Source organism: Ostrinia furnacalis, unplaced genomic scaffold (genome assembly GCF_004193835.3).
Source record: "Ostrinia furnacalis isolate ACB-3 unplaced genomic scaffold, ASM419383v2 OfSCF3052, whole genome shotgun sequence".
Lineage (NCBI taxonomy): Eukaryota > Metazoa > Arthropoda > Insecta > Lepidoptera > Crambidae > Ostrinia > Ostrinia furnacalis.
The window spans coordinates 16,224-30,170 of NW_021133291.1; the positions used below are offsets into that span (position 1 = coordinate 16,224).

The 13,947-nt window shown below is 41.1% G+C and overlaps 1 protein-coding gene across 1 annotated transcript in view; it reads right to left on the reverse strand.

Annotated features, from left to right (window-relative positions):
* LOC114357138 (metal transporter CNNM4) overlaps positions 1 to 13,947 on the reverse strand; it is a 47,327-nt gene that overhangs the window by 11,572 nt on the left and 21,808 nt on the right. Inside the window, exons 7-12 of the mRNA XM_028310620.1 lie at positions 9,314 to 9,505; positions 6,315 to 6,461; positions 5,178 to 5,318; positions 3,893 to 4,032; positions 1,045 to 1,171; positions 338 to 467 (exon numbers count right to left, since the gene is read on the reverse strand). Of these exons, the coding sequence (XP_028166421.1) occupies positions 338 to 467; positions 1,045 to 1,171; positions 3,893 to 4,032; positions 5,178 to 5,318; positions 6,315 to 6,461; positions 9,314 to 9,505 (877 nt within the window). The remainder of the gene's footprint in view (positions 1 to 337; positions 468 to 1,044; positions 1,172 to 3,892; positions 4,033 to 5,177; positions 5,319 to 6,314; positions 6,462 to 9,313; positions 9,506 to 13,947) is intronic.

A 13,947-nucleotide genomic window follows, 5' to 3' on the forward strand; every position in this document is an offset into this window, starting at 1 on the left:
CAACGAGTGAGTGTGACAGTGTGACAGTCAGCCACAGTGTGACATTGAGCCACTCACCGTTTGACAGTCAGGTTGAACAGCTCGGCGATGGCTCGCACGGAGTAGCCCGGTACGAATGTGTGACGTATCATGGACTCGACGTTGATGTTCTGTAGGGAGTATGACAGCGAGCCATAGTGGCAGTGAGCCGCAGTGACAGTGTGACAGCAAATCACAGTGACAGTGTGACATCAAGCCACAGTAAGAGTGTGACAGCGAGCCACAGTGACAGTGTGACCACGAGCCACAGTCAGTGTGACAGCGAGCCATAGTGGCAGTGTGACAGTGAACCACTCACCGTTTGACAGTCAGGTAGAACAGTTCGGCGATGGCTCGCACGGAGTAGTCCGGTACGAATGTGTGACGTAGCATGGCGTCCACGTTGATGTTCTGTAGGGATCCCATGGCTGACGGGCTTGGAGATTCCGCTGCAAGAAAAATATGTTTTATTATACAAGGTGTTAGATAAATGGGTATATGAGCCGACACTAGCCCATGATAACATGGTCATATAAATGGTATGGTGAAGTCAGAAAATTAAAAAGTCGTGTCATGAAAAAGGATGAAAAACGGGTGTTGTTCTCGGGGACCGAGGACCAGTTTTTCTATTTATACTAGGCAGGGTAAAAAACTCCGATACCACGATGCAGGATTGTAGGCGCGGTTGCTGTTGGTGAAGACTACCACTAGTATGTAGTTGCGCGTCGATAAAGCCCGGTCTGTGAGCACGTAGAATTTTGTCCAATGACCCCAAGCTACCCATCCTTATCCCTCGCGCGTAATTATATTGCTGTCGCGACTGTGCGACGCGCGCCCGCAGTGAGTGTGCGAGCGCGACAGCAACATAATTACGCGCGAGCGATAAGGATGGGTAGCTTGGGGTCATTGGACAAAATTCTACGTGCTCACGGACCAGACTACACCTTTATGAAGTCGTCGGTCCACTTAATGGGAGGCTCAGCCCGTGGTCACCGAAATGACGATAAAAACGTTTTTTATACTTACCGACGCCGATGTTCTGGGTCAGCGCTTGTACACCAAAATACGTGAAGGGGCCAGCTTCGAACACGAGGTTTTCGCGGCCTACCGTCACTTCCACCCGCCCTTCCAGTATCAGAACGAAGTAGTCCACCTGGATAAAAAGACAATTATTAGTAAGAAAACCTTGAAAAACAAGCTTTTATAATAGGCCCAAAGACTCGTGGCAGGCGGTGTCATAATAAAAACAGGGTGACGTCACACAGAGGCAGGCATTTCGTTGTTTATAATACGTAACAATTAATAAAATATTGGCGAGTGTGTCTCTATTTTAAAAATTACTTATAGCCGGCCTGCCACGAGTCTTTAGGCCGAGTATAGTCCGTAATGCTTCTACCACAGATCTCTGAAACTAAAATGAGATTTGAAAAGGGGGCGGGGCCAGTATCGCAGCAATATGCCCAAAAACAGAACACATTGCTCGCGACAGCAATGATGACAGCAGCGACGTTATGTGTAAACAGTTTACATCGCTTGCGTAGTACTAAAGATTATTCAAACGTTGAGTACTGATACTGCAGTGAATAATGAAATCAAACTATAAGGATACTTTCAATCGAACGTCACTGCGTATGTAGTGGTGCTGTACGTAAGTTACTTGCAACCTGGTATGCGAACGAATAGTCGCACTCAATGCAATGTGTGCATGTCACACAGTCTTCGCGACGTATTGTTTTTATTTTGATTACTTTGTGTGTGTGAATTTCTAATGCGACACTGGGTTTCGAACTCCACGCATTTTTTAGATCTCTGACTTCTACATTAAGAACTTTGACATTTGATAATGACATTAAGAAATAAACATTTATCGCTATGGACATCACACAAAGACAAAAAAAGGTAATTAAAAAAAAAGACAGGTAACAAATAAATAAAACATAACAATGGAAGAGAAAGTGAACTGAGTAGTGCCACCCTGTGGGACAAACTTGACCTTCATTGGTTGGGTTTTAATGGCGGTCAAGCTGTAGATCCTGGCTACACAGGAGTTGCAGTGGTGGGAACGAGAGGTGGGAATAGTCCCGTAGTGCCACCCTGTCTCAGAGTCGAGCACCGTTTCGTTTACATACGTCAGTGATCGGTACTGTGCCGATGCGATAGGGATACAGAAGCTACTGTGTCGCCATCTAAAGCCCGGTCTGTGAACACGTAGAATTTTGTCCAATGAACCCTAGCTACCCATCCTAATCGCTCGCGCGTAATTATATTGCTGTCGCGACTGTGCGACTGGCGCCCGCAGTGAGTGTGCGAGCGTGTTAGCAACATAATTACGCGCGAGCGACAATGATGGGTAGCTTGGGGTCATTGGACAAAATTCTACGTGCTCACGGACCAGAACAGAGTAAATACAAATGAGTAGGTCATCTTCATAGAAACGCACCGAGTGCGGTACTCATTTGTATTTACTCTGACAAGAAGCTACTGTGTCGCCATCTAGCGCACCACACGCGTAGTTTTTCTTCTTTCTTTATTTTTTTACAATGGGTGAAGAATATGCGCGTTTGTCACTCACTACTCGCTCGTGAATGCCTTGTGGATTAAACATCCCAGGAGAGCACGCCGTGTGTGTTTTGTTTTCGATGCATACTCGCAGATATGAACAGAGGGCTTAGAGTAAGCGCACACCGTTGATTTTTAGTTGGCCGATAGTTGTGCCCGATTTTAATTTGTATGAAGAATCGGCCAAATCGAATCGGCGTAGTGTGCGCACTCCCATACATGCCCATACTGATCAACTGCCCGACTAAACTGTCGGCCGACGAAAAATCAACGGTGTGCGCCTACTCTTAGTGTGAGTTTACATCAAACGTACATTGAGCGCGTAGAAAAATGACATTAAATGTATGAATGATTGTACAGCGCTCCTAGCGGACACTTTCAAGAACTTATTTACAATACAACCGGACACTCATATATTTTTTTAACGCGCTCAATAGTGAGGACATTTGATGTAAACTCACACTCATCCCACTGGTATTACGAAGCCGTGAACTATTGTAACTATAGGTCTAGCGTTTAACTGAGTCAGTGCCTGAGGTATGGGAGCGGCACGGGAGGGGTGACATTGACATATTATGACGTGACTGAGCATACAAATCTGCAAGGCTCGGAACCGGTTTGAAAAATACCGTTATTATTGTTCTTTAACGGTTTTTGCATTAGTTTTGAAAACGTTAATCATTTCGTTCTTTAACCGAAAAAAATAGTTAAATATGCGGGCCGGCGTCTTGTTTAAAACGGTTAATTGTGGTAAAGAACGAAAACGTAACCCAAAACTTGGTTTTGAAAAATAACGTTATGAATACAGGTTTCGAGGAACGAAAACGAAATTATTTCGTTATCATATACTTAGGGCTATAACGGTTTGAAAAATTAACCGGTATCCGAGCCTTGCAAATCTGAAAGAAATCAGAATCGCTGACGTGCCGCTCCTATAACTCGGGCGCTGACGCAGTTGTGCACTAGACCTGTAGCTAAGACTCACCGGTTTCCCCTGCTGGAAGACGTAAGTGCTCGGATCCTTCTTGAGAATACGCGCGCGAACGTCACTCACTACTCGCTCATGAATCCCTTCTGGATTAAACCCGCCGTCGGGTACGCCGAAAGTCCGGTCGCCGAGCAGATTGAATTTCGTACAATGACCCCAAGCTACCCTGCGGCCGCTCGTCGCACAGTGAGTGTGCGAGCGCGACACACGAGCGAGAAGGATGGGTAGCTTGGGATCATTGTACGAAATTCTATCTGCTCGGCGACCGGATTTTACTCGGGGAGATGAACAGGCCTGTTCTGACTCCTGATATAGAAGAGAACTCACCGGTTTCCCCTGCTGGAAGACGTAAGTGCTGGGATCTTTCTTGGTCTTGCCCTTCAGCTTGATGTGGTGAATCACATCCTGCTTCAGGAGACGGCGGAGGACCGTCTCTGATACCGTGTCTGGACGGAAGGCGTCCACGCCTGACGGGATAAACGTAATGTGTATTTGACTCTATACTCTGATTTTTAATTCGACGGAATTTTGACATTTCAGAAGTGTTGCCAACATTGAAACATTCCTACTAAGAATGGAGAGCATTTTCGCAAATTAAAAAATAATCCTTTCTTGAATTTAAGGTTGCAATTGAAAAACTAAGACTTTAAAATGTACTGATCATTTCTAGATGGTTATTTGAGTTTTTATTAACACATTTTTGAAGTGAAAAAAAAATTAGGGACATTATTTTTCTATTACTGGACTCCCTGGCCAATAATCCATAGGTTACAAAACTTTTTTATGAAAATCCTTTTGTTAATTAAATCTTCGCTTCATAAAATAGCCAATCTAACAAGATGCCAATTTTATAATCCAAGTTGATTATGATGACGATAATGACGATTGATGATCAATACATATTTTCGTTTATGATAATATGTTGTTTTACTGTGTTAAAAACACGTTTTTTTCTATTTAATCTCTAAAATGTACATAATAATTAGTGTACATTGAATTCACAAAACAAACAATAGTTCATTCTTGTAAGGCACTTGATGAAATTTCATTTCATATTATTTATTAGGAATTCAAAGTAAAAAAGACTTATTACATCTGAATTGTCAAAAAATTACAGCTGTCAGAATTCCGCCGAATTAAAAATCGGACTTTAGTCAATGAGTACTACCATTTTAGCTCTCACCAGTTGGCACCACTGTAATGGTGAAGACAGTGGCGCCACTACAGAGTGGGGTCATTTCAATCGCCAGTGGTTCCAACTGTTAAGTATAAAAACCATAGCCCTCATTTATATCCCCCGAGCTGTCAAAACGCAACTCTCACATTCATTATTATGTAATAAATGCTATTTCTATAACTTGAAAAAATAGTTTGTCTCATGTGATATGCAACTTTGAATTGAATAGTTTAGTTTAGAACTGGATAGTGATGGTTTTTAATTTAGTTTATCAACGTTGCACTGTCAAGTCAGATTTTTTAGTATCTGAGACTAGAAGAAGAAAAAGAAAAATAAAAAAAGAAATAGAACAAGAAAAAGAAAACGAAAAGACAAAAGAAAAGAAAAAAAAAAGCAGATAAAGAATAAAAAGAAAATAATAAATAAACCACTCACTAGTGCTCAAAAACTGGAAGGTGGCAAGGGTGAGTTGCGGCGATATGTGTATGCGTTGGTTCTCGTGGCGTTCCGCGAACGCAGTGAAGTCTTGCAGTTTGTTCTGCGGGCGGTTGCGGCGGCGCTTGGTGCGGTTGTCCACTGTTGGGAAGAATAGTCATTAAAATTAGACATAGCCCGACGGATTAGGAAGCTGCAAGCGTAGTGTAAGTTTAAGGGCTGATTTTTCAATCGTCAGATAACTTTTAACTGAAGAATAAGTTTGGCACATTGACAGTTTCAGTATGGGAAATATGTCAAAATGACAAGGTTATTCTTCAGATTAAAGATATCTGAGGATTGAAAAATCAGCCCTAAGTCAAACGCATTCGATGTTTACTGAGTAAAAAGTGACATTAAGAGTAGGCGCAGACCATTGATTTTTTATCGGCCGATAGTTTAGTCGGATTGGGCTCTCAGTGCGCACACTGATTCAACTAAACAGTTGAATCGGGCGTGGGTGCGCAGACCGCCGGTTTGAAATCGGGCCGATTGTCTTCATTCGATAGAGAGCTGTTGAAGAGAGCAGTCGCGTGGAATGTTTCCTAGAAATATTATTATTTCTGTATACTTTACTAACACTTGCCCACGGCTTCGCCTGCATGAAATTCAGTTGAATCAGTGTGTGCACTGAGAGCCCAACCCGACTAAATTATCGGCCGACGAAAAATCAACGGTGTGCGCCTACTCTAAATGTATGACAGATTGTACAGCGCCACTAGTGTAAACTTTAAAGAACTAAAATCTATACTAATAATGTGAATGCGAAAGTAACTTTGTATGTCTATCTTGCTTTCACGCCTAAACCACTAAACCAATTTTGATAAAATTTAGCATAGAGATAGTTTGTAATAAATAAAAGTGCTACAAAGGGAGGAAATCATGTATCATCCATCAATCATCACTCATTAGTTGTAAGCTCTTCTGTAAGGCCCAGTTTGACCAGTTTCAAACTGGTCGCGTCATGTGTGGTCTCTCAACGGACGTTATGACAGAAACTTAGATGCAACTCAAAAGTAACTAGAAGTTGCAGTTTCGTTGCAGTTGCGTTTCACCGTGTGTTCTGGGCATTTTGAAAATAAATAAATGAATACTTACAAAACACATCAGTCTCATCAACGATTTCGGCTTGAATCATTTCCTCAATGACGTCCTCCAAAGTCACCAGCCCGATTGTCTCGTAGAACGGGTCGCCTTCGCCCTCGTTGTTGATGCGGTGGACGAACGCCATGTGGCCTTTGTGGCCTGTGGACAGATAAATCAAATGGTTTATTTATGCAAGTTGGTTCCCAAAGAGCACTTTTATACGTCCCACCCAACCCTACCACTGCTTTGGGACAGTAATATGAGCCAGTGCTAAGAAGCGCCGCGTGTCTAAGGTGTCCCCGAGTGTCTAATAATAATAATAATAATAAAATTGTTTATTTTATCAGACACTCATTATAGTATATTAAAATTTTTTTTTTTTTTTTTTTTGGAAGATAACAATTGTTGTTCTGAGTGTGCGATCTGGAGCCTAAACTAGGGTCACCCTGTATTTCAGGCCTCCAGGTCCCCCACCCGCACATCTAAGGGTCTCTAATAGAGATGAGACGTATTTACTAGAACAGATCCACACACTAGGTATTTTAAAGTACTAAGTGGCACCTATTCCAATTTTTAAAATACTTGATCCACCTAGTATTTTTTAAATTACACGATTTCCGACCCTACCATCAAAGTAATAGAGGTTATTATTGCATAGTCCGTAGGCGTGTATTACGCGCACCGCGTATTTCTCGCAAAGTATTTTTTAAATTACACGATTTCCGACCCTACCATCAAAGTAATAGAGGTTATTATTGCATAATCCGTAGGCGTGTATTACGCGCACCGCGTATTTCTCGCTAAGCTTATGTGCGAACGTAGAGATTCACTCCGTCTCTGTCTGACAAACAAATTTGAGCGCAGGCAGGTGTGAGATAGGAATAGGTGTTTGATGTATTACGTAATTTAAACTCTATTTGTACACAGGTAAGGTTTTGAATATTTTAATTTTTGTTCTCTCTCATCCAGCTCACTCCTTGTTGACTAGCCGGTAAAAAACCAGTTTTTATTCTTCCGACAGGTTTGTTTTGGTTTGTTGTCACGCGTCCGTGATAATTGCATAATTTGTATTGAAATAGTAATTTGATAATTAGATTAAATTGGAATAGTTTTCGAGTGTTGATTAGATAGAATTTAACTCCTGTTTCTGAGAAGTTACCCGCTAAAATACCGGTGGTGACAAAAGTTCCCAGAAATTTTTGGTAGTAGATGACCCATGGGGAGTTTTGTCACCAAGATTTTTTGTCTGTGTTTCTTTGTCAATTTGGGCGTGTTCCTTTACATGTATGGAGATTTGCTATTTTTGACATCAACGTTGATAAATTTAGCGATATCTGTGATATTTCTTTAATCTGTAAGCGTTTTGTGAGCGATGTGAAAAAATGTTGAAATGGAACACTCTCAGTTTGACATGAGCCGTCACACGTCCGATTTTTGAAGTGTTTATTTTTTATAGAAGAAACATTCTATTCTACAAGTTATTCAATTTCAAATTGCATTATTAATACTACGAGTGGATCTTTTCAAAGAAAATTGTATTTTAAAGTCATAATACGTGGATTAGTCCGCACTAGTCGCGTCAAGTATGGTAAATTACTACGTACTAAGTGGAACAGGTATTTGGATCACGTATTAATAAATACTTGGAATAGGTGCACCTAGTATCAAATTTACCTAGTATAACCCATCTCTAGTCTCTAATGTGACCTAACCTCGCGTCTAAAGTGACCCGTCTCGCGTCTAAAGTGACCCCAAGTGTTTAATAGGTCCACGCCTCGCGTAAGTAGTGACCAAAGTGTTTAAAGTGATCCTAAGTGTCTGATGTGACCCTGCCTAGCGTCTAAAGTGACCCCAAGTGTCTAATGTGACCCCGACTTGCGTCTAAATTGACCCCGTCTCGAATCTAAAGTGACCCCAAGTGTTTAATAGGACCATGCCTCGCGTAAGAAGTGACCAAAGTGTCTAATTTAACCCTGCCTAGCGACTAAAGTGACCCCAAGTGTCTAATGTGACCCCATCTCGCGTCTTTAGTGACCCCGTCTCGAGCCTTTAGTGACCCCGTCTCGTGTCTTTAGTGACCACAAGTGTCTAATGTGACCCCGCCTCGCGTCTTTAGTGACACTAAGTGTCTAATGTGACCCCGTCTCGCGTCTTTAGTGACCCCAAGTATCTAATGTGACCCCGCCTCGAGTCTTTAGTAACACTAAGTGTATAACGTAACCCCATCTCGCGTCTTTAGTGACCCCAAGTGACTAATGTGACCCCGCCTCGCGTCTTTAGTGACACTAAGTGTCTAATGTGACCCCGTCTCGCGTCTTTAGTGACCCCAAGAGTCTAATGTGACACCGCCTCGCGTCTTTAGTGACCCCAAATGTCTAATGTAACCCTGCCTAGCGTCTAACGTGACCCCAAGTGTCTAATGTGACCCCGCCTAGCGTTTAAAGTGACCCAAAGAGTTGGAAGTAATCCAGCAGCGTGACCTACCGTCCTTGAACTGGCGGAACATGACATCCAGCGTGACATCCTCGAAGACGAAGTTGCAGGGGTTCTGGTAGTACTGGCAGAGCGTCCGCAGCGGCGTGTTGTCGTCGGGGTCCACGAACGCTAAGTCCTTGATGAAGAGCACTGTGTGTCTAAGGCGATCCCGAGTGTCTACAGTGACCCCGAGTGTCTACAGTGACCCCGCGTGTCTACAGTGACCCCGAGTGTCTACAGTGACCCCGAGTGTCTACAGTGACCCCGAGTGTCTACAGTGACCCCGAGTGTCTACAGTGACCTCGAGTGTCTACAGTGACCCCGAGTGTCTACAGTGACCCCGAGTGTCTACAGTGACCCGAGTGTCTACAGTGACCCCGAGTGTCTACAGTGACCCCGAGTGTCTACAGTGACACCGAGTGTCTACAGTGACACCGAGTGTCTACAGTGACCCCGAGTGTCTACAGTGACCCCGAGTGTCTACAGTGACCCCGCGTGTCTAAGGTGTCTTGCGCGTGTTTATTTTGATCACCTACCGTCCTTGAACTGGCGGAACATGACATCCAGCGTGACATCCTCGAAGACGAAGTTGCACGGGTTCTGGTAGTACTGGCAGAGCGTGCGCAGCGGCGTGTTGTCGTCAGGGTCCACGAATGCTAAGTCCTTGATGAAGAGAACCGTCACGATGTTGCCGCGGCTCCCTTCGTATACTGGGATGCGGGAGTAGCCTGGGGACAAAGTTGATAGAATAGAATAGACGAACGTTTTGATGTCATGTGAAAATAGATGGAAAAACAAACATTAAGGAATCTCTTTTTTGTTCTATAAGTAGGACTTTGAATCAGGGATGTTATGGATATCCGCACGTAAGGGGGCGTCCATAAATTACGTGAGACTTTTAGGGGGCCTCCCCCCCCGACCGGGTCAACGAAAACCTCACTAAATCTCACGTAGGGGAGAGGGGGGGTCTCGGAAAATATCACGTAATTTTACCTACAAGAAATAGAGTAAAATTGTCAGAAAACTGGGTTATTGAAGTAAAAAAAATTTTTTTTTATGATGATAATGACAATTTATTCTAAACCGTCTAATCAAATTAAACTAAAAATGCCTCCATCAGCATTTGTGAACACTAAAGATGCAGAATAAATGTCGAAATTAAGAAATTAAAAAAATACGTCATCGGCATCGCTATTGCGTGAAAAATTGGCCAAGTGCGTGTCGTGCCACGCGCAGTGTAGGGTTCCGTAAGCAATTGCTTGTCTTACTAAACGACTGGAAGCTACGGAACCCTGCACTGTGCGTGGCACGACACTGGGTTACTGATTTTTTCATATAAATCTAATAGACTCGAAGCATAGACATGGCAAAATAGGCATTTTATTAAATATCACGTGAGATTAGGGGGGTGGGGGAGGGGGTCAGGCAAAATCTCACCAAATCTCACCAAGGGGGGCGGGGGGGTTGAAAAATGGCCAAAATTGTCTCACGTAATTTATGGACGCCCCCTAACCGTAACTATCGGANCTGCACTGTGCGTGGCACGACACTGGGTTACTGATTTTTTCATATAAATCTAATAGACTCGAAGCATAGACATGGCAAAATAGGCATTTTATTAAATATCACGTGAGATTAGGGGGGTGGGGGAGGGGGTCAGGCAAAATCTCACCAAATCTCACCAAGGGGGGCGGGGGGGTTGAAAAATGGCCAAAATTGTCTCACGTAATTTATGGACGCCCCCTAACCGTAACTATCGGATATCCGAAATAAAAAAATATCCGTAATCGTAACCGAAACCGATTCAAAAGTTTCGGATAAAGGCGGAGTCTAAATCTTAAAACTTAAATATTTGTTACTTGTCTGACATTCCCTGGCACCAATAATATCCCCGCCTGTTTTACCTTTATCATAAGTGTCGTCATAGTACATAAAGTGGCTATATGGGTCGCGCAGAATCTTGCTATTTGAATTTTACATTTTTAAAATTCTAATATCCGTAACCGAAATTATCCGAAACTTTCGGATAATCCGAAATGATTTCATATCCGTAACCGTAACCGAAACCGGTATAATATCATTCTAATATCCGTAACCGTAACCATAACTGAAACTTCATATCCTAAACATCCCTGCTTCAGATTTGAAAATTTATGAAAATGACCCATTTTTTGAGTCGATCGATATTTTTTAGATACAGTGTTTACGTTGATGTACAATCTAACGTGTTTTATTTTTAGGTACTAGGTATATCCTGTGACTTAATAGCGATGTCATAAAGTAATACATTAAGTGGGCCAGTCAATTTGCAGCGTTGTTCCCATTACGCTGATACCAAAATATAACGATAACCTGAAGGGTGTTGTATTAAGTGTAGTTGTTGAGCCAAGTTCTCCATGTTTTTTTTATAATCAGAATCGTTCGCTTTATGCTCCTGACTTTAGCAATACGCAAGGAGTCCAATGTCGAAAAATTTTGTCAAGTCTTGTTCATTTCTGTAGCAGAAAAGTACCAATAAAATTACTATGTTAAAAATGCCGATCGTGTCGTTTGTAAATATCGGCTCTTATTTTTTTTTTTGTTATAATAATATGGATCCACTAACTATAACTTTGATCTTCTGATTAATTTCGTAGCGGGTCCAATGACAGTTTACCTTTCCCCCGGGACAAACTTGACCTTCACTGGTTGGGTTTTTGATAGATCTGTGTGATATTGTGTTATTTGCTGATGACACTGTTAACAACTTATTGTTAAATGCAAACAAAACTAAGTGCATTAAAGGATGATGGGCATATTGGGCGTTAAACCAACAGAGACAAAAAGTATACTAAATTAAAGCTTAATACTAGTACTTCATTTCATAGTATGACAACAATCCTGAAATACGCGGGGATACGGAGATAGAGGTCGTTGAATATGCAAAGTTTCCATAGTATTTCACATCACATTAGGGTTATAAAAATAGTATTTGGTCAATTATATTGCTTTTATTGATCATATTGAGAGTATTGTATAATATCTTACTATCGATTTAGTAAGTATGTATACCGAATAAATCATAATCGATTATTCGATTGCAATAATCGATTATATTGCTGAAAATAAGGAATTGAATTCACAATCAAATGACAGTGATGATGGTAATCAAATCGATTAATCGAATTGTTAATCGATAAATCGTTATTTGGCAATATCGATTAATAATTATCGATCCGTGATCGATTATGCGACAACACTACAACTTAACTGGTAGAAATCCCATTGAAACATGACTGTGATCATGTTATTTCTCTAAATGGTACCTAGGTATGGTCCTACGCTTATAATGTAGAACATGGTTTAAATATACCATTTGTTGGCCCCACTCCTGAACTGTTGGACATAATAATGGATAAATAACTTAATGTAGTAGTAGTAAGTAGATAAGTATATTAATTAATAATATTTTTTGTTTGCGCAATAAAGCACCTATTACTATTACACATTATGTCAATTTCCAAGCAAACCCGGGAGTTTTTGGTAGTTATTTATATGAAAATATATTTCTGATATTAAGTCCTAACAAATAATAGTAGTTACATTTCTGTTGGTTTTACGCCCAGATTCCATAGAAAAGTGCCCATCATCCTTTACCTTACCTAATGTGAGGCAGGTTTCCACGCAATTAATGGTGAAGAATGAACCATTAAATAGCATAAATTCCACACCATTCCTGGGAATCACTTTAGATGCTAAACTTCAATGGGGTCCTCATTTTGAAACTTTGTCAAAAAGGCTCAGTACGGCTGCTTTTGCAGTGAGAAAGATAAGGCAATTAACTGACATTGAAACGGCAAGGCTAGTATATTTTAGCTATTTTCATAGTATAATGTCATACGGCATATTGTTGTGGGGCTCAGCCGCGGACATTGAAACTGTGTTTGTTCTGCAGAAGAGAGCAGTGCGGGCCATTTATAACCTTGGACCCCGATTTTCCTTGAAAGATTTTTTTAAGGAAATAAACATACTGACAGTAGCTTCACAGTTCATTTATGAAAACCTTTTATATGTCCGCAAAAATATAGAGCAATTCACGAAAAAGAGCGATTTGCATAACTTTAATACAAGAAACAAAAATAAACTTGCCGTTCCAAATTTCAGATTGCATAAGATTGGTAATTCATTTATGGGAAAATGTATTAAATTCTTTAATAAATTACCACAAACTGTTGTAGAACTACCCATTCATAAATTCAAAGCACATATTAAAAGTACCTTAATGAAAAAGGGCTACTATAAAGTCGATGATTATTTAAAAGATAAAAATGTTTGGGATACGTTACTGCCTAGCTCGCATAAATATTTATAACTTTGTACATTTTAAAGCATGTAAACCTTTGAAAAAGAGGCTGACAATAGTGACTGAGTTTCTTGCGCTGCTTCTTCTCAGCACTGGCCCATTTATTGTCCTGAAGCAGTGGTAGGGTTAATACTGGGACGTGTAAAAGTGCTTTTTTTAAGCCTATTTACAGAAATAAATGAGTTTTAATGAGAGTTTTAATGAGTTTTTAGAGTTTTAATGGCGGTCAAGCTGTAGATCCTGGATCAATAGGAGTTGTAGCGACGGGAACGATGAGAATAGTCCAGTAACGAACTTAATATTGCATCAAGTAACCCAAGCATCACCGTTGCCCAAACACGACTACCAAATCCGAAATTGACACCATTTTATACACAACTTGGCTCATTTCTTACAGTGACACCATGACAAACATATAGCTCGCACACCGGAGGGTGGGCCCTCCGCGAAAGGTCGAATCGGAGGGTGACCTTCGAACTGAATACATAAACTTTTGTTGCAAACATTTTTGTAACCTTTCGTATAATGCGAACAGCTAGGGATTGGAATTAGCTGCCTGCTGATGTCAAAACTCAAAAAACTCATTTTATTTTTGCAAGTAGGGTTTTTTTAGTTTACAATTACATGTTACAGAAGGATCTACAATCGGCGAACTTCGTACCGCCTATGTTGCGTCTACCCGTGTGCTTTAATTTATCAGAAAATTAAATAAAGTAGGATTCTAATGATGAAATATTTTTTCTAATTAGTCCAGTAGTTCCGGAGCTTATTCAATACAAACAACCAATCTAATCTTTCCTCTTTATAATATTAGTGCAGATCAGTGTC